The sequence below is a fragment of the Callorhinchus milii genome, unplaced genomic scaffold, assembly GCF_018977255.1.
Source record: "Callorhinchus milii isolate IMCB2004 unplaced genomic scaffold, IMCB_Cmil_1.0 Scaffold1, whole genome shotgun sequence".
Taxonomy (NCBI): domain Eukaryota; kingdom Metazoa; phylum Chordata; class Chondrichthyes; order Chimaeriformes; family Callorhinchidae; genus Callorhinchus; species Callorhinchus milii.
In genome coordinates this window covers 97,595,807-97,619,682 of record NW_024704742.1, presented here as the reverse complement: position 1 = coordinate 97,619,682, position 23,876 = coordinate 97,595,807, and the positions used below count along the sequence as shown (strand labels likewise).

Here is a 23,876-nt window from a genome sequence, read left to right as displayed (position 1 = left end):
CAGAAGAGTGCTTCCAACTGAGCCAAGCTGACACCAATTTACAACACCTCCTAACTTATTGTTATTCCACAAAATTAATGACTGCTGAACAGTTCCTGCTGGAGGTGCACATGTGGACAGATTGGATTTAACTGTGGAGTCACAACAGGCTGTCAATGCACACACATGAATAATGTGCCTTCTAGGGCAAGGTACCAGAGGATGATTTTACGCTGTGGAACCATGTCCCAGTGAAGGTAAAGGAACGATGAGCTGCTAAATTGTCAGAGAAAAAAAATGATGAGCCAAAAAATGTAACTGTTTGCCAAAAGCAGAGGCTACATGTCAGAGTCTCACTGTTTTGCATCATTATAGTTCAGTACTGTTGAAATATATTGACTATCACCTCGGGATACATTGATACATTTCAAACAGCAACTGAATTTTCAAAGGTTTGATAGTTAAATGGTTAAAGTAGCTTTGATGGACGGGTTGAGGTTAGCTTCTGATCAGATTTCATATTTTCCCGGGAAAATGTTCACTCCTCCGAGATAATGAGCAATTGGGTCCTTGAGCACAGATGTAAGAAGAATGGACCACAGAAAGGAAAGGCTGCAGCCTGAGACGCCTACTTATCGCAAGGCTGAGAAACAAGCAGGCTGTGGAAGGCTGCCCAGAAGTTGTCCATCTCTATCTGTGCAGCCTGCGAATGGTGGGGCTATCTCTGTGCCCAGGGAATGTGAAGTTAGGAACACATAAAAGAAAGATGTAACTTTGAAATAGTTGGAGTTGAGTAGAGGGTCAGCACACTTCCCAGTTGAATCAGTATGCATTCTACTGTTTACGTACAGGGGTGAGGGAATTTACCTCCAGTAAGAATATGACCATTAAAAGTGAAAGAGGAGGATTAGTGGGTAATATATTTTTGGTTCTGTCTGCTAGGCATTGAAGTAATAACAGTAGTAGTGGTTGGTCCGTTTGAAAGACAGAAGTTAGGTTAGACAGTATGAGTTAGGTCCTGGGTTCCCAGGAGCCACTCTCTGTGATTCATAGAATCATACAGCACAGAAAGAGGCCATTTGGTCCATCATGTCTGCGCTGGTTCTGTAAAGAGCAATCCAACTCAATCCCACTGGCCCACTTTCTCTCCATAGCCCTGCAATCTTGCCCTCCCCAAATACCCATCTACTTCTCTCTTAAAAGTTGATATTGAATCGGCTTCCACTACCTTCAGATAATACATTCCAGATCCGAACAACTCGCTGGGTGAAAAAAAAATTCCTAATCTCCCCTCTGTTTCTTTTAACAACTATCTTAAATCAGTGTCCTCAGGTTACTGACCCACAGCCAGTGGAAACAGTTTTTCCCGGTTCAACCTATCAAATCCTTTCATGATCTTGAAAACCTCTATTAAATCCCCTCTTAATCTTCTCTGCTCTAGGGAGAATAATCCTAGTTTCGCTAACCTCTCCTCATAACTAAGGCCCTTCATTCCTGGTACCATCCTGGTAAACCTCCTTTGCACCATCTCCAATGCCTTGACATCCCTTCTAAAGTGTGGGGCCCAGAACTGAACACAGTACTTCAACTGAGGCCTAACCAGTGCTTTATAAAGGTCTATCATAACTTCCTGACTTTTGTATTCTATGCCTCTATTTATAAAACCTAGTACCCCATATGCATTTTTAACAGTTTTATCTTCCTGTCCTGAAAACCTTCAAGGATTTGCTTATGTGAACCCCAAGATCTCTCAGTACAATCTTAAAGGGGGCAGATGAACAATCTAACTGATACTGCCTCTACTCATTCTTCCTACCAAAATGCAACACTTCGCATTTCTCCACATTAAACCTCATCTGCCACGTTTCTGCCCATTTTACCAATCTGTCTAAGTTCTCTTGGAGTCTGGTGCTATCCTCCTCACCATTAACTACTTTTCCTAGCTTAGTATCGTCTGCAAATTTTGAAATTGTGCTCCCTATATCCAGGTCCAGAGCATTAATATAGATCAGAAAGAGCAGTGCCCCAATACCGACCCCTGAGGGACACCACTACACACCTCCCTCCAGTCATGAAAGCAACTGTTTACTACCACTCTGCTTTCTGTTTTGGACCTGACATTTGTCATAAACCTCCTTTTTCTGTTTTATTTTAATCTCAGTTTCCTTAGTCTTCCAGGGAGGTTTGACTGCCCTGCCTTTCCCCTTTGTGGGAATATATTTGCTCTGTCCTCGATCTATCTCCTCCTTGAAGCCTTCCTATTATTCATTTGCGGTCTTACCTGCCAATCTCTCTTTCCAATCTATCTTGGCCAGATCCCTTTTTAGCTCACTGAAATTAGCCCACTTCCAGTTGAGGGTCTTTACCTTTGATTGATTGTTGTCCTTTTCCATAACTATTCTAAACCTAATGATATTGCGATCATTGTTATCCAGATGCTCTCCCCCTGAAACCTGCTCCACTTGCCCCACTTCATTTCCCAGATTTCCTCGTTGGGCTGGAAACATGCTGATCCAGAAAGTTCTCCTGCATAGATTTCAGGAATTCCTCCCCTTTCTTGCCCTTTATGCTATATGTTTCCCAGTCTGTTAGGATAATTAAAGTCCCCCATTATCACTACTCTATTGGTTTTGCATCTCTCTGAAATCTGCTTTCGGATTTGCTCATCTATCCACTTCCCACTATTTGGTGGTCTATAGTGAATACCTAACAGAGTAACAACTTCTTTTCTGCTCCTTAACTCTAACCGAATCGATTCAGTTTTTGGACCCTTTATCACATTGTCCTTTACCAGGACCGTGACCGTGTCCCTAATGAGTATTGTCACCCCTCCTTTTTTCCCTTCCCTATCCTCCTGAATAGGTTGCAGGCAGGAATATTCAGCTCCCATTCCTGTCCTTGCTTGAGCCAAGTCACCGTAATTGCCACTATATCATAGCCCTATGTGGCAACTTGCGCCTGCAGCTCACCAAACTTATTGGCCACACTCCGTGCATTTACACACATGCATTCCAAGACCGGCTTAATCCGCTCTACATTTCTCTATGTATTATTAAGGATCTTGAACTGTATCCTCTGTGTGATGGGAAGCCAGAGGAGTTGGGTGACGATGGGGGTGATAGGGTCATCGAGCCTGGTGCGGGAGATGACATGAGCTACAGAGTTCTGGAAGATCTGCAGCCTATGGAGGGAGCAGTTGGAGATGCCAACAAGCAAGGAGTTTGCATAGTCAAGCCTTGATGTTATGAATGCGTGATATGAGGATCTCAGCGGCCTTTGGTGCGAGACATTGGTGGAGCCGGGCGATGTTGCAGAGGTGGGCGAAAGCAGAGTGGGTTAATGGCACGGATGTGGGGTAGAAAGGATAGTTGAGAGTCAAACAAGATGCCAAGGTTCCAGACTGGCTCAGTGAGGTGGAGTGTGCAACCATGGATGGTGATGCTGTCAGTGCCTGAGGTGTGGAGGCGCTGACGGGAGCCAATCAGAAGAGCCTTGGTCTTGTTGACGTTCAACTGAAAAAAGTTAGCTCTCATCCAGGATTTAATGTCTGACAGACATTCTGTCAGGACAGCAGTGATCCTGGAGTCAAGAGTGGAGGCAGAGAGATACAGTTGGGTGTCATCCACATACATGCGGAAGTTGATCCCTGTCTGCGGATGATGTCACCAAGAGGCAGCATATAGATATTGAAGAGGAGGGGACCAAGGACAGAGCCCTGAGGAACACTGCACAAGACAGTGTGGGAGCTAGAGGAAAAACTATTTGTGGAAATGAAGTGGAGGCTGTGTGACAGGTACAATCTGAACTAGTCAAGGACAGAGCCGTGAAGGTTGAGGTGAGAGGAGAGGCGGTGGATGAGGGTAGAGTGGTTAAAGGCAGCAGAGAGGTCAACGAGAATGAGGATGCAGGTGGACAGAATGTCATTTGTCACTTTGACAAGGGCTGTTTCTGTGCTCTGGGCGGCACGGAAACCCGATTGGAAGGGTTCTTGAAGGAGTGGCGGGAGAGGAAGGAGCAAAGCTGGGAAGCAACAACTCGTTCCAGGACCTTGGAGAGGAAAAGGGAGGTTGGAGATGGGGTGGTAATTTGAGAGCAGGGATGGATCCAAGGAGGGTTTTTTAAGGATAGGAGTGATGATGGCTGTTATTAATGGGGTAGGAACAGTACCAGTGGACAGGGAGAGGTTTATGATATCTGTGAGTAGAGGGGCAAGGAGGTGGAACTGGAAGGTAAGGAGAGTGGTAGGGATAGGGTCGAGTGAGCAGGTTTCATGCAGGTTATAGTGGTGGTGAGAGAGGAGTGGAAGACTGGTTCGAAGGTGTGGAGGGAGGGCTGAGGTGAGAGGGGGAGATGGGGAGCAGGTAGTATACGGACGGACAGAGGCAGCTGAGCGAATCCCCTCAAATTTGGATTTGAGGAAGTCCAGCATCGCCTCACAGTTGGCATTGGAGGTGAGGATGGGCGAGGTGTGGGAGGGTTGGTGGAGGAGCCAGTTCACGATGGAGAAGATGAGTCTAGGGTTGTCTTTGACCTCCAAGAACAACGATTTAGCGGAGGCGAGGGCCGAGCAATTGGATTTGATAAGGTCCAGCCATATCTGCTGATGGACCATAAAGTTCGATTTAAGCCAGGTGCGTTCAGCAGCATGCATCTGCTTTAAGGTAGCGGAGGTGGCTGGTGCACCAGGGTGACTCATGTGAGTAGGAGACGGTTTGGGAAGTGAGGGAGGGCAAGGGAATCGAGAGTGGAGGAGAGGGAGCTGTGGAAAAGAGTGACCGAGGAGGATAGGTCATTGTAGGAGGAAGCCCAGAGAGGAAGGAGTTCAGATAACTCAAAGGCAGGGGAGAGGGGTGGGGAGATTTTTTTCCAGAGGCGGTATAAGTATACTGGGTGTATACTTTCTTTACATGCGAGAGGGAGTGTTGGATGAATGTGTTCAAATCAAATTCTTATGATTGTATTGTAAACTGGAATGCAATATTGCTTTGGGCCACTTTGGAACAGGGATTAGTAGGGAGGGATACAGATGTGATGAGTAAGATTTACTGAAACGAATAATAGAAATAATCTGTGTATTTGGTATGGTGCTTTATCGTGTCATTGAGACTTCTCAAAGTTCTTGACAGTATACTGGAAAATGGATTGACTGTGTATTTTGTGGGCGAAACACGGCAGCCAGTTTGTGCCCAGGAATGTCCCACAAACAGCCTTAGAGTAAATGACTAATTTTATTTTGGTAGATTGTTGGCCAGGACACCGGGAGAGAGAATCTCCCTTTTCTTTTCGAATAGTGACATGGGATCTTTAACATCCAAGCAGACGGGACCTCGGTTTAATGTCTCAACCGAACGATGGCACCGCTGACAATACAATCCCCCACACACACCCCCAGCACTGCATTGGAGTGTCAGCTTAGACTGTGTGATTGCAAAGAAGAAGCAACTTTCATTTTTTATGGATCTTATCCTGTCAATTCTCAAAAGTAATCTAACCTGGATTCTTGGCTTGACACTCACAGAAACCCATCACTGTTGAAGAGTACTTAAGAGTGTTCAAACCGGGTGAAGAGTTCCACACATGTATGCCACCTACGCGAGGACATTTCTCTGTGTCAGGAATGGAATGTGCACTCTCTCCCTGAAGTCTATTGGATGTTTAACCAGCTAAAGCCATACAGCACTGACTGGCAAGCTTTCCCGCTGCTTGTCCAGCTAGGACCACTCTGTTAGGAGCTCTGGCTTACAGGGTTCACAGGAGTTCTTCCAAGTGGGAAGAATTCATGCCAGTTGCATTGTTTTGCGATCTGAGACTATCCCAAAGGGTGCTATATACTAAATTCGCGAGACGCTACACTGTGTAAAGGGCACGATACAAATGCAAATTGTTGCCTCAACCACTGCTCCCAATTGAAATGAGATGAGCCAGGCTGGCCGGTGTGTATTAGTGGGTGCTGGAGTCCTGCGGAACTACTGACTCGTGAAATGGACTATGAAGACCGGCCATGTATATCTCAGGGTATAGACTGGAATTCCATCCGACAGTACCTCTGCCTCATCGCCTCCCTGGCATCCTTCAAGACCCTCCTCTTTGACCGTGTCTTTGATCACCCTCCTACCCCTCACCTCCACCCCTCCTGTTCCCAACCACTGGCTCGGGTGCGGATCCCTTACTGTCCAGCACCTTGGGACGTCCTCCTGACATGAAAGGCCCTATACAAATGTAATGTTTGTTGTTGTTGTCTCAATACCGATCCTTGTGGGGCACAACTGCCCACCCACTGCCAGTCTGAGTAGTTACCTTTTACCCCTACTCTCTGTTTTCTGTTTTGCAGCCAGCTTGCTATCCATTCTGCTATTTTTCCCCAGATTCCACATGCTCTGACCTTATTTATTAGTCTATTACGTGGTACCTTGTTGAACACCTTTTGGAAATCAAAACATATTACATCTACCGCATTACCCTTGTCTACTCTTTCTGTTACCCCTTCAACGAATTCAATGAATTTGGTCAAGCATGACCTTCCTTTTTGAAATCCGTGCTAACTATTCCTTATTATGTTTTCCATTTCTACATGTTGAATTCGATCCACTGAGGGATTGGGAGCCAAGTGTGAATGGGGTTGATGGGCTTGTGGAACCTGTTGGAGAAATGGACAGGGGCTGATGATCTCTGAATAGTCTACAGCTTGTGTGGGGGGGAAATGGGGAGTCCAGCAAATGAAGTATTGGAATAGTCAACCTTGGACTTGATGAAGTGGTGGATGAGATATTATTGGGTGCAGTTTTGAATGAGTTGCAGCTTGTGGAAGAAATGCTAAGGAAGATAGAGACAAGAGCATTGGAAACCTATCCTTGAGGGGAGAAAGATATGGGTGAGGAATGCAGTTGTGGAGAGGGTGAGATAGGACACAAGCGGACTATGCCTCAAAGATGGAAAATAGTGAGTTTCCACAGAAGCTGGGAGTCAAGAACACCAAGGGTAGCAACCAGGTTGATAAAAGTCAGAGCCAAAGTTAAGGAGGTCCTGATAAACAAACAAATGCCTTCAATGCTGTTGATGATCAGTTGAAGCAATTGATCCTTTGGCCACATTTCTACCTCGGGTCTCAGCCCTCATCAAACAGATCAATCTACTAATTTGCCTACAAATACACAGTCCTCCGTTTCACAGTAAATCCTGTGAAGTGCTTTGAGACATCCTTCTGACCTGATCAGGTGCTATTGCAAATGCAAGGATTATAATTGTCTACCACCTGCTCCATCGACCTGCTCACCCTCCAATTACTGCTCCTCTCCCCCCCACTGATGGACATAGTCAACCTGTTTCTCTCCTCTGGCATTGTGGCCAACCTGTTTCTCTCCTCTGGCATTGTGGCCAACCTGTTTCTCTCCTCTGGCATTGTGGCCAACCTGTTTCTCTCCTCTGGCATTGTGGCCAACCTGTTTCTCTCCTCTGGCTTCCTGTCAAGACTATTGCCTACATCCCTCTTTACCCCCCACCCACCAAAAAAATAAATGCCTTGATCTGTCAGTCTGTCACTAACTACCTGCCCTTACTTTCTAAAGTCCTGGAATGCATTGTTGCCACTCAAACACCAGTCGGCTTCATGGTGTGCTTTGCTCACATCACTTGTCAAGGTTACGAATGACATCCTCTGTCTGAGACGCTACCTGCGTGTAGGACACTATACAAATGCAAGTTATTGATGTTTATTGTTATCGATATCTTATCCAAAAACGAGTAATTTGCAGAAAAGACAGGTTACTGAATGGGTTGCTCTTTCAAAGAGGCAGCAGAGAGCAGGGCTGAATGGCTGTTTCCTATGTTGTAGATTTCTATGGGTCTTCAGGGGATTCCTTGGACAGAACACTGCTTTTGTTGTATGCACTTTTGTGGGCAGCCGTACAGCGGTGGCAACACTTTGAACACTCTCGATGTGAAAAATGCTAAATAAGTATAAAATTGTTGTTGTACAATATGTTCCTGAATTTAAATCCCTAGGGGTGTTTTTTCATATATTTGTTGACCAATGGAGGTGGGGGATTAAGCATACAAAATGATCTGCGCTGGATCCTGACTGCAGAGACCATGGTGTAGATTATTTAGGCAGAGCAGTAACTTGCAGTATAAACAGAAATGTCCTCTTAAAAGTCCAATGAACATTTAAGGAACAGGTTTTAATGTTACCTACTAAAGTGCAAGTTGGGCAATATTTCTTTCAAAAGTTGGGGCAGCAGAGTTTTGTGCAGGTGATAAGTTTTAGACTCTTGGTTGAGAAGTAAGGTTGCCTTCTCCAACTGCTCTACTGCTGTGAAAGCAACAATGAAAAACTTCCTGCAGTATAAATGTGATAAATTCTGATTGCATTCAGAATTTGTGTTTAATATGTAACCTTTTTGCTCATTTTCTGATAAGTAGGTTAGTGTAAATACATGCAGGATATTAACTGAATCTGAAACTGTATTTTGCACAACTCTTTAATGGGGAAAGGAAGTGGGTGTTTTCCAATTGGGTTTGTGTATGAGAGAGAGGAGGAAATAGTGGAAGATCACTAAGCAGTATTTTAAGATTATCACGTTTCCTGAACACAGTTTAAGATCCTAGAATGTGATCAGATTGCTCGAAATGTGAGCACATAGCATGCAGATATCTTCTGAAAGCCTTTACAACATGTTGCTGCCCATTCTTGCAAAAAATTTAATCCACAATTTAGCTTCTCGTCAGTTGGAATACTGCTTCTATAATTTATGCTGTAGTACACAAACCAATTAATGTTACTACTTACCAACTAATTCAATGTAAATGCTCAGTAATGTCAGCTCTGATGATACTAACTAGATTTGTCAAATGCATCCAGAATGTGTTGGAAAGATTGCAAGATCAGGCTTTTCACTTTTGGGGCCCTACCCATCGCTCATTCAACCTGATAATGAAATGAATACTCTGATCATGTAAGTAAGATTTATGGCTGACACAGAGTAACAGATAATAATAATCCTTGCATTTTGATATAGCGCTTTTCACATCGGGAGGACGTCCCAAAGCGCTTCACAGAACACACTGTGAAGTGAATTGACTATCTTTGTGGGCGAACGCGGTAGCCAATTGCGCACAGCAATGTCCCACAAACAGTCGTAGATTGAAAATGACCAATTTATTATTGTTTTGGGTTTTGGAGGGATTATTATTAGGCGTGTGGAGTAAGGAAACTTGCCCAAGGTTTCGCCCTGCTTGGAATTGAACTCAGGTCTCTCGCTTGCAAAGCGAGTGCTCTAACCACTGAGCTACAGGACTCCACAGATGGGAATTGTATGGAGCAATGGTTTTGCTCACATTTCCCACTAAAAAAGGAATACTTGATTAACAGGATAATTTGGTTGTCACTGTCTACGACTAAAACTTTGTTTTAAAATAAAACTCCACTCTCATTTACTGGGTTTGCATAGTCGGCTAAATAATACAATGCCTGTGACCACTTTCCCATCAATGTAAGCCATTGTCTCTTTCCCTTTGTTGCAAACAATAATAAGACTTCAATCATAGGATGTAACTAACAATTTGCTATGCTACATTTTTATTCAACAAAGTTTAATATGCATTCTAAAAATTAGACTCTATACTAAATTGTTAGCATACAGTTGGGGGAAAGAAGGACATGGCACCAAGCACTGAAACAAATTTGCCAGTTTCCAGTAAATGAAAATCTGTTATCATGAACGAACCAGTTTCCCACTGGAAGGAACAGGGCAAGAACAAGCTTGATAAAAACCCTGTACTGGATTCTGTGATTCTGGCAGGCTGTCTAACTGTGTGACTGGTGACCTTTGCGAGCTGTCAGCCCTGCCTTCATTCTATAGGCCTGAAGCTGCCAACAGTGTTAGAAAGGCTGCATGATGCAAGTGTTTGGATGACCCCATCATTCAAATTGTGTGGACTGTATGCAACCAAAAGAACAAATTACATGTTGTACATTCAAACAATCATCATGCTCTTTGGCTGTGCTCCAGTGCTGCATTACAAAGACGCTGATTGAAAGTCGACAAGGAGGATATGGAGCACCTTTGGACACTAAGACAGTATGAATGGGCATTAAACCTGAATTAAAACCAGCTTCAAAGCAAGCCCAGTCTTAAGTGACATAATAATCCTTGCAATTGGTAGGTGCCTTATCGCGACATCCTAGCTGGACAAGCAGTGGGAAAGTTTGCCAGGCAGTGCTATCAATAGCAACTATTCGGTTTTAGCTAGTTAGACTCCAATTGTACCCCAACACACACTCTCTGGGTCTCCAAGCTTTGGCTCTTGCCAACCTGTGTCTAATTCTTTCCGGAATTGGTAAGCAGGATGCGTCCCTCCAGGGAGAGAGTGAACAGTCCATTCCAGCAATCTACCTCCTGAATTTCCATGTTTAGGTGGGATGCATGGAATTGTTAGTTTGGTTTGGATACTCTTAAGTATGGTGATGGGTTTCCATATGTGTCAGACACCCGGTTGACCAAAAAACACAGGCAGTTTTTTTCCCACAGTTTAAGCAGGGGTTGTGTGCACCATAATTAGCCATGAAGTGGATTAAACTATTTGTGGGATTGTGGGCAAATAAAAGTAGTCTTTCACTTCATGGCAGTTTGTGGGACATTACTTTGGGCAAGTTGGCTTGTGTGTTTGCCTACAGTCACCACATATTACACTACATATCCTCCTGACGTACTATCCTGAGGTGCTGTACCAAATATAAAGTACTGTAAAGCAGGAAACATTTTTCTACAGATAAAATCTAAATAACTTTTCTAATTTAATCTAAAAATGGAACCTAACTAACTCCCTCCCTCCCCTCATATAATGGATCAAGTTTAAGATCATAAAGACACATACCATAATCCTACTGTTTTACATATGAGAATTACATATGAGAATAAATCATAAAAATAATAATCACCTAAGCCTGAGCTGAAACATACTGCAACCCCTAAGCATTTGATAAAACAACAACCTGAACCCAAAAAACACAGTTGTATGACTTGTATGCTTTACTCAATCTTCAAGGAACTACCCTTGCCTGGTTTGATTCTTATCTCTCTCACCGTCTCCACTTTGTTGCCTCTAACGGTTTCTCCTCCAGCCCCCGCACTGTCACATCTGGCGTCCTCCAGGGCTCTGTCCTTGGCCCTCTCCTCTTTAATATCTACATGCTCCCCCTCGGTGACATCATCCACAGACATGGGGGTCAACTTCTACATGTATGCGGATGACACCCAACTCTATCTTTCTGCTTCCACCCTCAACTCCAGGACCACTGCTGTCCTGACAGACTGCCGGTCGGACATCAAGTCCTGGATGAGGGCAAATTTCCTACAGTTGAATGTGAACAAGACTGAGGCCCTCCTGATTGGCTCGCGCCAGCGCCTCAGCACCTCAGGCTCTGGCAGCATTAACCTCCATGGTTGCACACTACAACTCACCAGCCAGTCAGGAACCTCGGTGTCTTGTTCGACCCTCAACTGTCTTCTCCCCCACATTCAAGATATGACCTGCTCTGCCTTCCCTCACCTCCGTAACATCGCCCAACTCCACCACTACCTCACCCCTCAGGCCACTGAAACTCTTGTTCATGCCTTCATCACCTCCAGGCTCGACTATGCAAACGTCCTGCTTGTCGGCCTTCCCATTTCCTCCCTCCACAGGCTGCAGATAATCCAGAACTCTGCAGCCCGTGTCCTCTCCCGCACCAAACTCCGTGATCCCATCTCCCCCACTCTCGCCCGACTCCATTGGCTCTCTATCCTTCAGAGGATCCAGTTCAAGATCCTGGTCCTCACATACAAAGCCCTCCATGACCTCGCCCCACCCTACCTCTGCGACCTCCTAACCCCCTACCAACCCGCGCGTTCCCTCCGCTCACCCGACTCTGCCTCAAAGACATGATAAGGTGCTATATCAAATGAAAGATTATTGTTAGCTGTCCTGCTTGCATTTATTTGAAGAAATAATAACCCGTAAGGCTTCAGAAGGAGGTGACTTTTCTCTTTGACCGAGCCTTCAGCTCCCCTCTCGACTCTCTTCCCCCTCCTCGCTCCCTTCCTTCCCTCCCCTCACCCTGACCATTTCCCCCCTCCTCGCTCCCTCCCTTCCCTCACCCTGACCATTTCCCCCCTGCTCGGGTCATGACCCAAATGTGCAGCGCCTTGGGACGTCCTCCTGACGTGAAAGGCGCTTTATAAATGGAATCTTGTTGTTGTTGTTGTTGTGACGTCCCAAATTGACTGTGGGAAGCCATATTTCAGATACACCAAGGCAGCAAAACAGGAGCTCCTCGGTTCAGGTTTACAAAGGGCACCTTTAGGATCCCCCAAAGTGTTTCTTTACACAGCGAGTTATTGATCCTTGAATATGGTTTCCAGGATGGTTTGTTGAGGTCAATACTTAGCTGCATACTGTAATGGGATGATGATAGGGTGTGTGTCCTGAAAGGATGAGTTCAAATTGGTTGAAGGACTATCTTCTTCTAACGTCTCTTGTGAGGAATAGTGTCAGCCGCAGCCTAAATTTTCCCCTTTCCTTTGACTGCAAGTCACTGTTGGAACCGAGGTTTAAAAAAGGGGCTATTTTCCTGTGACCCCAAAGCTTCTGCAATATAGCAACAATCATTGAAATAGAGAGATGGCTCCTGTACTTTAAGGATTAGCACATTTTAGCCTCCAGGTGTAAATTAAATTTTCAGTTTTAGAGGAATCATTCATACCAGCAGAAATCTAACATATAGTCTTATCAATTTAACTATTACTGGTGTTAGCTCAATCTTCTACAATTTCCGAAAACTAGGTCCATAAACTGAACTTTAGCACAGGTTTTGTTTTCAACCACCTTATAGGTTACTTTGGACAACTTTGCACTGCTCGTCTACCCTGCATGAAAGTCTCCATTGTGCACTATCATATGTACAATGGTTTTACAGTAATGGATAGGTCTCAAAAAGAGTCAGAATCCTCTTCCCCGATGACCTCTTTGAAATTGGAACTTGTTGTTTGAGAACTGGTAGGAATTAATCCATGTCCTATCGCTTTCTGAATCCTGAGGATAGAAGTCTAGTTTAGTGTGGAAAATGCATAAGTAGTTTCCTGGCCTTATACTAGTACAGACTAGTATTGGCTCTGGTAAAGTGCAATTTCCTATCCAATACAATATATTCTGTTAACAACAACAAGATTTAATTTATAGAGCGCCTTTCACGTTGGGAGGACGTCCCAAGGCGCTGGACAGTTGGATTGGGACCCGAGCAGGGGGGAAATGGTCAGGGTGAGGGGAGGGAAAGGAGGGAGCGAGGAGGGTGTAGAGAGTCGAGAGGGGAGCTGAAGGCACGGTTGAAGAGAAGTTAAGAGTTTTGAGATGTCTCAGCGACACGATAAGACGCTATATAAATGCAAGGATTATTATTATTATCGTCAGAGCACTGTCACCACAGGGACTGCAGCAGTTTAAATAGAAGGCCTACCCCACCTCTCAGGGTAATAAGGGATGGACAATGAAGTCACCATCATCCCAAGAAAAAGTGGAAGGAATATTTCCTAGGGTTACACTGAGTGAACTTCAACAATCTACACCAATGTCCTTCTCATATTCACTAATCTGTCTCTGGTGGTATATCTCCAGGTCTTTGATATTTTTCCCCTTCTAAGTTCTCTTGTTTCTGAAGAATGATTTAAATCCAGTGCAAGAGAGGAAACGTTGTCCAACATTTCCTTGCTGTTGCATCTTGTTCCGAATAGACTAATTTTTGCAAAGAGAGTTCAGTTCTGAACGTCAATTCCTACAAGGTCACTACATGACTCATTAAATCCTGTGACATGCTTTGAGACGTGAAAGATGGAAGGATAATTATTAAATGTTCTCGGGATTTTTCAAAAAAAGATTGTTGGTTGTTTGAATGAGTCATTGCTGCGAAACAGAATGTTTCATCACATTAGACAGAAGAGATAAAGAAGAAAGTAACTCCACTGGAGCAATGTACACAAAGATGTTTAAGAGGAGAAACAGCAGATGTTTAAGAGGAGAAACAGCAAACCAGGAAACTCAACAGACATTCTAAGGAGGCCTCTTTACTTTTATTCCATCCAATAAACCAGTCATCAACATTAGTTACAGCATCTATTTATCACAATGTAAAGCTTTTGACATTCTTCAGTATAAGCACGTATAGCAAGTTCTCTGTATTAAAAGACAGTAAAAATATCAACCCCAGTCGGCTCTCAAAGGGCTCTCAGCCTTATTTATAAACCCTCAAAGGTTCTGACACGGGCCCTAAAGCAAAGTTGTAATTGTAACTATTGCTAAACATTTCCAGAAGGCAGTAAAAATGGAAAATAACCTGAGGTAGCACTGGTTATTTTAATCTAGTTTGCTGTACCACAGCACACTGTGTTAACAGTGGAAGTTTTAAGTTCTGTTTGCATGTGACCCATTCCCTCTCTTTCGCCCTAAGATTATTTATTAATTACTCCTAAAGATCAACTGTTGCTAAAATACTTCACAGAAGACCGTAGAAATATAAAATAACCCAGCGTAGCACTGCCTATTTTTTTATTTAGTTTCCTGTAAACCAGCCCACTGAGTTTATGGTGGCAGTTCACATGTGTCCCATCTCCCAGCCCCTCTCTTTTTCCCTGAAGATTAATTACCATCTTAAACTCTTTGCCAGATATGTTTGTTATTCTTTGAACTTTACAGTCTAGAGCTTGTTTTTTGGATTTTTTTTTCTATCCAGCTTTCTCTGGTTTCCTCCTCTTGAAGTATGGGGGCCCATGCTGGAGCTCTCCTCACCTCGTGCCCTTCAGGTGGGTGAGCTTGTACAGGGAGGCCTTGGGGCTGTTTAACTGTGCAAGATGGGAAAGCAGTAGGGTCATAATTAAGAGCAGAGAGACTTTTCCTTCCTAGCCAATGTTCAATAAAACCAATTTTAGTGTCACTCCACCATTTTGTATAAATGGAGACAGTGGATATAGCACTAATAATAATAATCATTCTTGCAATTGAAGAAGCACCTTTCAGGTTAAGAAGATGTCTCAAAGCACTTGACAAGATTTACTGCCGAGCACAGTGATATTTTAATAATAATAATCCTTGCATTTGATATCGCTCCTTATCAAGTCATCGAGACGTCTCAAAACGCTTCACAGAATAATAATAATAATAATCCTTGCATTTGATATAGCGCTTTTCATGTCAGGAGGACATCCCAAAGCTCTTCACAGAACACACTGTAAAGTGAATTGACTGTATATTTGTGGGCGAACGCGGCAGCCAATTGCGCACAGCAATGTCCCACAAACAGTCGTAGAATGAAAACGACCAATTTATTATTGTTTTTGGTTTTGGAGGGATTATTATTAAGCGTGTGGAGTAAGGAAACTTGCCCAAAGTTTCACCCTGCCTGGAATTGAACTCAGGTCTCTCGCTTGCAAAGAATATACTATAAGGTGAATTGACTGTATATTTTGTGGGCGAAACACAGCAGCCAATTGCGTACAGCAGTGTCCCTTCTGCTAGGTCACTCCCTTTTTCTTTAAATAGTGTCATAGGATCGTTAACGGCCAGCTAAGACCTCAGTTTAATGTCTCATCCAAAGGATGTTTTATTGAGTTTAAGTGCGAATATACTTGTTGGTTACAATGCAGCCTTCTTATCATGTTCTTCTTTATAATACAGGTTTAGTATGGTAGTCATGGTAGTGACATCTGGACCTAAAAGTCACTGAGTTTATATTTTAGCACAGGAAGTGTCTGCTGCATAGCAATAGAGCCAGCGAGCCCTGTGTATTTGTAGCAAAACTCCCCATACAGCTTCCTTCCCCTCTAATGGCTGTTGCATTTCGCCCACAGAATATACAATCAATTCACTTTACAGTATATTCTGTGAAGTGCTTTGAGACGTCTAGAAGACGTGGAAAGCGCTATATAAAATGCAAGTATTATTATTTACTATTATTAATTCACCAGAAACATCACTGACTGCAGACACCATCTCAGTTTATCAAAACTAGCAAGGCCAGGTGCCCTCCTTCATGTAGCACAAGAAGAAAATGTAGCAGGCCTAGCTATACCTCAGCCCTGGGACAGCAACTGAGTATACACGTAATGTCATATTCTTGGAGGAAGAAAGGAGAAGTAGTCACGTGTAAAGATTTGCACATACTCTGAATGAAGAAACCTTCAATTGACCCCTTGAATAATGTTCCTCTGACCCCTGTTAAACTGATTAAAAAAAATTGCATTTGATATTGTGCATTTGATGTCAGAAAGATGTAAATCACATGATTTACAGAAAGTGATTGTGTATGAGGAAGTTTGTTGCATTTTTCCATTAAACTACCAAACATCTTATTTCCCTTTGTCAAATGTTCAGTGTTGCATCATTTCTTGGTGAGATTGTAATCATTAAAAATATTGAGTGGCCAAGCTTTTGCAGTAGTTCACCGGTGAATCTTTTAAATTGGTTTTGGTTAAAGTTAATTATTAGCTTAAAATAAAATGCCCTTTCCATCTATCAATGATTAGGTGTCAGCCTAGCTCAGTTGTAGAGTTCTTGACTTTGTATCAGAAGGTTGTTGGCTCAAGCCCTAAGTGGATGTTAAAGATTCCATGGCACTATTCGAAAAGAAAAAATTAGTTTTTCCCACTGTTCTGGCTAACAAGTTTGTTACCCATTCACTTCATGGCTGTTTGTGGGGACACTGCTGTGTACAAACTGGCTACCGTGTATTGTCGAGGTACCTGCCTTTTGGCTGAGATATTAAATTGAGATATCATTACTTTTTTTCAGGTCAGGTTGACATTAAAGATTCCATGACACTAAAAGAGGTTTCTCCCGGTCTACTGGCCAACATTCATCCTCATCTTTTTATGAGTTCTAACTTGTGTAAATCGCTGTTGTGTTTGAACTCATATGCTTGATACTATTAGCTGTGAAGTGGTTTGACATTCTATAAAAATGTATGTTGTTTTCCTGCCTTGATTGTGAACAGTGCTCTCTGTATTTATCTAATATTATTGGACTACTCAGGTCATTAGTTTAACACCGCAACCTTAAGACACAGTCTTCTTACCTTAAAGAATTAAAAGAATTGCAACGCTTCTACACCAGTTATCATAAGCAGTTTGTGTGACGCTATTCCATTATGTAGACATTTTTCAACCCGTTGTGCATTTTTACACTAGACACTCCTAAAAATAATGCTTCTGTTGTTTCTCTGTTTGATATTAGTTTCCATTCAGCACTTCAAGGTACTTGCAAACACAGTTGTAAGAAGTTGGGTCACGTTCCACAGGATAACAAATACAGTCAAAGAGGTTGCTTTGTTTATGCGGAGGAATAATCCATTATTCATAACAGATGGCTCTCCTGGGACTTAGATTTTAAATGTCACTATCCTGAATTTTGGCAGTAAAGCTTCAACACCTTTGAAGCTTTATTCTCTACGAAACCTCAGTGAGCCATAGATTTGCTAATACTGCTATCACTGACTGAGCACAGATGCTGAATGCCAAGTATATAGCTGTTTACAGAGAGCTGCATTGCTTTGTGAATTACAGGTAATTTTTCACCGCTTTGCACAAGACTTAATTCGGGCCTAGTCGATACTTTTGAGCAGTTACATAGTTTTACTGCTGCTTAAAAACAATATATGTATATATAATAATCCTTGCATAACACTATGGACACAGCAATGTAATCAATTTCATAAAAGCATTGCCAGATATTGTTTACAAGGTCTTTCACCTGGATTGCAGGACCTATGATGTGTAGGAGCAGTTTGATTAGCGTGCTGAGGGTATCCAGTTCCATATCATATTCTCTGCAATTTGCGATTTTCCATTCAGAGAGCTCGAGTTGAAGGCTCATTTTAAACTCGTCCAACTCCTTTTAAAAGTTACTATTGTTGACATTCCTGAGAACCAGAAAGAAGTGAACAAGGAAGAGAATGAACAGGAGAATCTAAGTGGGGTGTGTTGCAGACCTATCCTTGCAACTATATCCCCCACCCAAGTTTGCATCCGTAACCCCACATCTTATTCTCCTGGAGGTGGGGTGGGAAGAGTGTAAGCAGGGTAGCCTTGGAGCTGAACTCCGGGGTGTAAGCAGGGTGTAAGAAGGAGAGAGAGACCGCAAGCAGGAAAGCTGTGCTTTAATACACATGTTGAGTACATTGTAAACACAGTATTGTTGGATTATATACTAGCAAAAGAAGTTACATTTATATCAAACAAATATGTAATATTGTCAGTCATGATACTGAAACCAAACAGATTATAATAGTAATACTTTGGCGCAGTGAAATAATCACAAGATGGGTTTGGAAGAAGGCCCTTCAGTCCACCTGATTTCATAATAGAAAAATAATCCTTGCATTTGATTTAGCGCTTTTCACATCTTCTCGACATCTTGAAGCGCTTCACAGAATAGTCTGTAAAGTGAATTGACTGTATATTTGAGAGCGAAATGCAGCAGCCAATTGCGCACAACAGTGTCCCACAAACAGTCGTGGTTTGAAGTGACCAATTTATTATTGTTTTATTTTCTTGAAGGATTATTATCAGGCGTGTGGAGTAAGGAAACTTGCCCAAGATTTCACCCTGCCGGGAATCAAACCCAGGTTGCTCGCTTGCAAAGTGAGTGCTCTAACCACTGGGCTCCACCTTCCAGCCCACACCCCATCCCCCCATTCTGAACATCAAACTGCTTTTTAGATTGATTCAGTGTCCTGTTCTCATTACAAATGTAGCAAAATTGTTCTGTTTACTCTTATGACTACTTTGTGAAGATAAGACATTTGGCTCCACCGTTGCAATATAATGTATCACTGGAGTCGATAAAGGTCTTTGTGGCTGTCCTGTACAACTTTTGAAAGATACTTGAAATTTTGAGATTCATGATTCCTCAAATTGGTTGTAAAGTCATGTTTGTCACCAGACAAACTACTGTTCGCGGGACAGTCAATTCACTTCACAGTATATTCTGTCAAGCACTTTGAAATGTCTCGAAGACGTAATAAGGCGCTATGTCAAATCCAAGGATTATTATTATTACATAATTCAGCTAAAGAGGCTGCAAAGTATCATATTTATCAATTATGAAATGAGGTGTGCTATTTGTTGTTTTTATTGTTATCAATATTCAGGTGGTTAGCTTGTAACCAGAAAAAATCAAGCATGGGTGTATGTGGAGTTTGTGTGGGGTGGAGAAAATTGGTGTATGGGAAATCAAATCAAAGTCTTTCCTTTTCGACCGTGCTTTCGGTCACTTCCCCTCTCTTTCGAATTCGGCATCAAACCACACTACTATTAAGCACTCCAAGGGTGCTACCTGTTTGAATGGTTCTATATAAATACAAGTTGCTGTGGTGGGGGGCAGGGAATGTTTGTTTTTCTTATCAAGAAAAAAAACAATAATAAATTGGTCACTTCAATCCACGACTGTTTGTGGGACATTGCTGTGCGCAATTGGCTGCTGCGTTTCGCCCATAAAATATACAGTCAATTCACTTTACAGTATATTCTGTGAAGCGCTTTGAGACGTCTAGAAGATATGAATAGCGCTATATCAAATGCAAGGAATTATTATTATTATATAATGTGTGTGCTGTGTGAATGATAGTGAAATTACTTTGGTTCACTATATTCTCTATCTATATTTTTTTTCTTTACTAGCAGTTGTTAAATATTTACAGAAAATAACTAGATGATGTAAGGTGAAATTGACAGAATTGAAGGCTTAATACAATGGAAGGTCTTATTGCTTACCTTTCAGGTAAGGCTGTACCATTGCATTAGTTCGATCCCATTCACGTCCTTGCATTTGGAAAGACATAGATAAAGGAACTAAAGGATTGCAAAATACTGCTGGAAATCTGATGAAAGGTCATCGACCTGAAACGTTAACTTACTTTCCTTTCTCCATAACTGCTGCCTGACCTGCGTTCCCAGCAACTTCTGTTTTTATTACTGTTTTTTGTGAAACTTCTATTTCACCATCACTTAACTTACATTTGACTCTGTCAGACCATTCTTGTTTAATTTACTTGATACAGAAATAGTTTTCATACATGTGGATCCGCATTGCTGCAATTATCTTAAATAAGTCTTTTTTTTCCGTTCTGTTACAGTTTTTTCATTCATTCATGAAGAGTATTTCCAAGCTAATGTAGCAGAAGTGCAAACAAGCAGGATTCCACAGTGAAGGCTTGACTGACCGAGTGCACAGTAAGGAAACTGATGAGGAACAGGAGGTAAGGTTGACGTCTTACCAAGTAACCAGAAATGTTGTGCAGGAGGCTGCGGCATTTCAAGGCTAAGCTGCTTCGATGGATACTTACTGGAGTGTTCTGCATCCTTACATTTCTATTTGTTACAAGTCGTCAAAAGGAGCCTGTAAACCAGTGCAAAGATTTGGAGCTGGTCGAAGAGGATGCTAGATATTATATAAACTGCTCTGGTGTCCTTGATGGAAATGAAGATATACTAAAACTGGCAAAACTTCAGTTAATCTCCAATATATACCAAAATCGTCCTGTGCTCAGTGAGACTGATTATATAGGCTTGACCAAACATTGTCCCAACTTCACCAAGTTTCAAAAATATGTCACTTTCCCAATAAGCAAAGAGGAAGAAGAGTTTCCTATAGCCTACTCTATAGTAATCCATCACAGAATTGACATGTTTGGAAGACTTTTAAGATCAATATATGCACCTCAGAATTTTTACTGTGTTCATGTTGACAAAAAATCATCTACAACTTTCTTTGATGCAGTTAAGGGCATTGTGTCATGTTTTGACAACGTCTTTATCGCCAGCCAACTTGAGAGTGTAACTTATGCATCGTTTAGCAGGGTACAGGCTGATGTAAACTGCATGAAGGATCTTCTCCAAAGAAACTCAACATGGAAATACTTGATCAATCTCTGCGGTTTGGATTTCCCCTTAAAAACCAATTTTGAAATGGTGGAGAACCTCAAGGCCTTGAAGGGTAAGAACAGCCTTGAAACCGAGAAGACATTACCTCATAAAGAGAAGAGATGGAAACAGCAGCATCAAGTAGTGAATGGGAGGCTAAAGAATATGGGAACGAGCAAACAGCCTCCACCAATTGCAACACCAATGTTTTCAGGAAGTGCCTACTTTGTTGTCAGTAGAGATTTTGTGGAATACATATTGGGAAACACAAAAATTCAGAACTTTCTTATGTGGGAGAAAGACACTTTCAGTCCAGATGAGCACATGTGGGCAACACTTCAGAGAATGCCTAACGTTCCTGGATCGGTTCCTGTTAATACCAAATTTGATGTCTCTGACATGAACTCTTTAGCTAGGCTGGTAAAATGGAGCTACTTGGAAGGTGATGTTTCCAAGGGAGCTCCTTATCCTCCTTGCACTGGGACACACATCCGTTCGGTGTGTGTATATGGAGCAGGCGATCTGAATTGGATGTTAAAGCAGCATCACCTATTTGCTAATAAGTTTGACTCATCTGTTGATGGCATAGCAGTTCAGTGCTTAGAAGAGCATCTGAGGCGCAAAGCTCTCAAGCGCTTTCTAACGTATACATAATTCCATGTACATCTCTTTTGTACAAATCTCTTAAAGATCAATTTGCCATGTTGGTACTGTTGCATGACTCAAGGTGTTGCTGGACCTGCTGCAAGATTTGACTGTTTCCTTTAGTAGAAAATGCATATAAGATTTGAAAATTCATTCACATTGTGTTGTCAACAGAATGCATGTGTTTCTTGACAAATTGTGGCTAGCTAAATAGTTAAAGGATAAAACCTTGGGATGAGTTTGTTCTTATTTCGGCAAGACAGCATGCCAGTTATATGCAAATTGTCATTACTGATATTTCATTATAAGGTATCTTAAGGACATCTAAGCTGTTCCGATTTTCTTAATTTATAAAACTGCCCTTATGTAATCCTCTGTGCAGTGTAGCAGTGCATTGAATCATGGCAATGAGATTTGAATATTTTTTCTGATATTACTTAACTATATCGTCCCCATTATTGAGGCGATGTGTTCCTCTGTAACAAAATACTCATTCCTCTAGTCTGCCAACAAACATGATCTCCATAAAACTGACCCCAACAGCTGGTGGCTTGATTTGATGTCACTCGCAGATATTGCAGGGCTAATGCTCTGTTAACTATGGGAATACAGTAGTTTAAACCATCAGGTCCGATTGTAAAACGGGAAATACTTGTGCAGGGAAATCTTGTTAGCAGACATGCTGAATGTTCTGAGAGGCCATCAAGGGATGCTTCCTAACAGTGATGTCTTAATAAATTGGCACTTGCTAAGAACTTATGTTATTTTACAGCACCAAGTAAGAAGTGTTGCAACATTAGAATGACTTGTATTGAAACTAAATGATTTGTGAGAAGAGTATGGAGGGAGGGAAGAAATGAAACGAAGTTAACACTTTTAACTGCTGTGCTGCTCCAGCAAAAGTCTGTTTCTAGTTATACTTTACAAATAACTTGATTTACATAACAAGATTAAAGAGAAAACTACCAAGTACCAACAAACTTCAATCCTGAGCATTGATAAGCATAACCTGTGGGAAATGAACAAGATACCAAACAAAATGTCATTTTTTTTATTTAAAAAAAGCTTTACGTTTGCGGTGGCTATTAGTGAAGGGTGCAGTAGCGTGTGGCTGTGTGCTGGATTGGATAGTCTGTGTGTTTCTCGAATGATTTCCTCCCCAAGTTTCTGATTTGAGTCGGCCTACGTGGAGTGGGACTGAACAAATGTAAGATGATTCCATCTGTGGGACGGTAGTGAGTTACGCACATTCTGTGATTGACTTACCAGCACTATCAGAGCAGAGGACTGGTGACAGCTCATTTGCTCTCCATTTCTCAGCCTAAGACCTGGTTAAGAACCAAAGAAAAGGGAGTGGATTTTTGTTTTTTAAAGAAAAGTGAAATGTGTGTTCAAAAGTTTATTTTATCTTTCTATATATATATATATTAATCATGAACTGCTTATTTTTGAATTTTCTGACAACATGGCTATGTTTTCAATTTAAAGACTCAGTACAGTAATGTACTTTCACATTGTGATCGCTTTAAGATGGACAGCTTGACCAACCTTGATTCATCAATGATATGTTCTCCTCAATCCAGTACTGTACATGGTTGTCTGACCTACAGCTCCAACTTTGCCTCTGGGGAAACAAAATGATTCTTTGCTAGTATTGGGCTTCATTTGAATATCCCTTTATTTAGCAATATGAATATCCCAATTACAGTATGTGGATGATGATTGACTGCAAAGCCTTCATTACTCTTTTGAATGCATCCTCATTTTTATAAATAATTATTAGGTTTGTTCCATATTGAGCCAAATCCATTTCCTGAGTCCCTTTTTATAAAAAATGAGAATGCATACAAAAGAGTAATGAAAGCTTTGCAGTAAAGGAATTGTTGCAGTTCTCAAGGCAAAGAACTATTAGATACAATAAGATTCAGATGTGAATTTAAACTGGTAATGTTTGTTTTCTGTTGACACGATACATTCACATCGCATTTCAAATTAAATATTGAACGAAGGTTTTGGACATCATTCTGCCTCCATTTTTCACTTTCAATTAAATCTTAGCTAAGTCCAAGTGCACTTTTTTAAAAAAAGGAGTATATTAAATGAAAAGCAAATCTATTATATTAAAAAAACTAAGCTGGATCTAAGTACTACAACTTTTAAGATTTTAGAGGTTTAACTTCAAGAATGGCTTAGATTTTTTGAGGGAAATTAAAGAACTGAAATTATGTATTCATACACAAAAAAAATTGTGGAATGTTCTGGTGTTTGTGGATGATGTTTACTCTTTCTGATGCAACTTTTTAGACTACAATC

The 23,876-nt window shown here is 41.8% G+C and overlaps 1 protein-coding gene across 1 annotated transcript in view; it reads left to right on the top strand.

Annotated features, from left to right (window-relative positions):
• LOC103186097 (glucosaminyl (N-acetyl) transferase 1) overlaps positions 1 to 23,567 on the top strand; it is a 36,001-nt gene extending 12,434 nt beyond the window's left edge. The window contains exon 2 of the mRNA XM_007904930.2: positions 20,132 to 23,567. Within this exon, the coding sequence (XP_007903121.1) occupies positions 20,286 to 21,572 (1,287 nt within the window). The 5' untranslated portion in view covers positions 20,132 to 20,285 and the 3' untranslated portion in view covers positions 21,573 to 23,567. The remainder of the gene's footprint in view (positions 1 to 20,131) is intronic.
• The last annotated feature ends 309 nt before the right edge of the window (positions 23,568 to 23,876 follow it).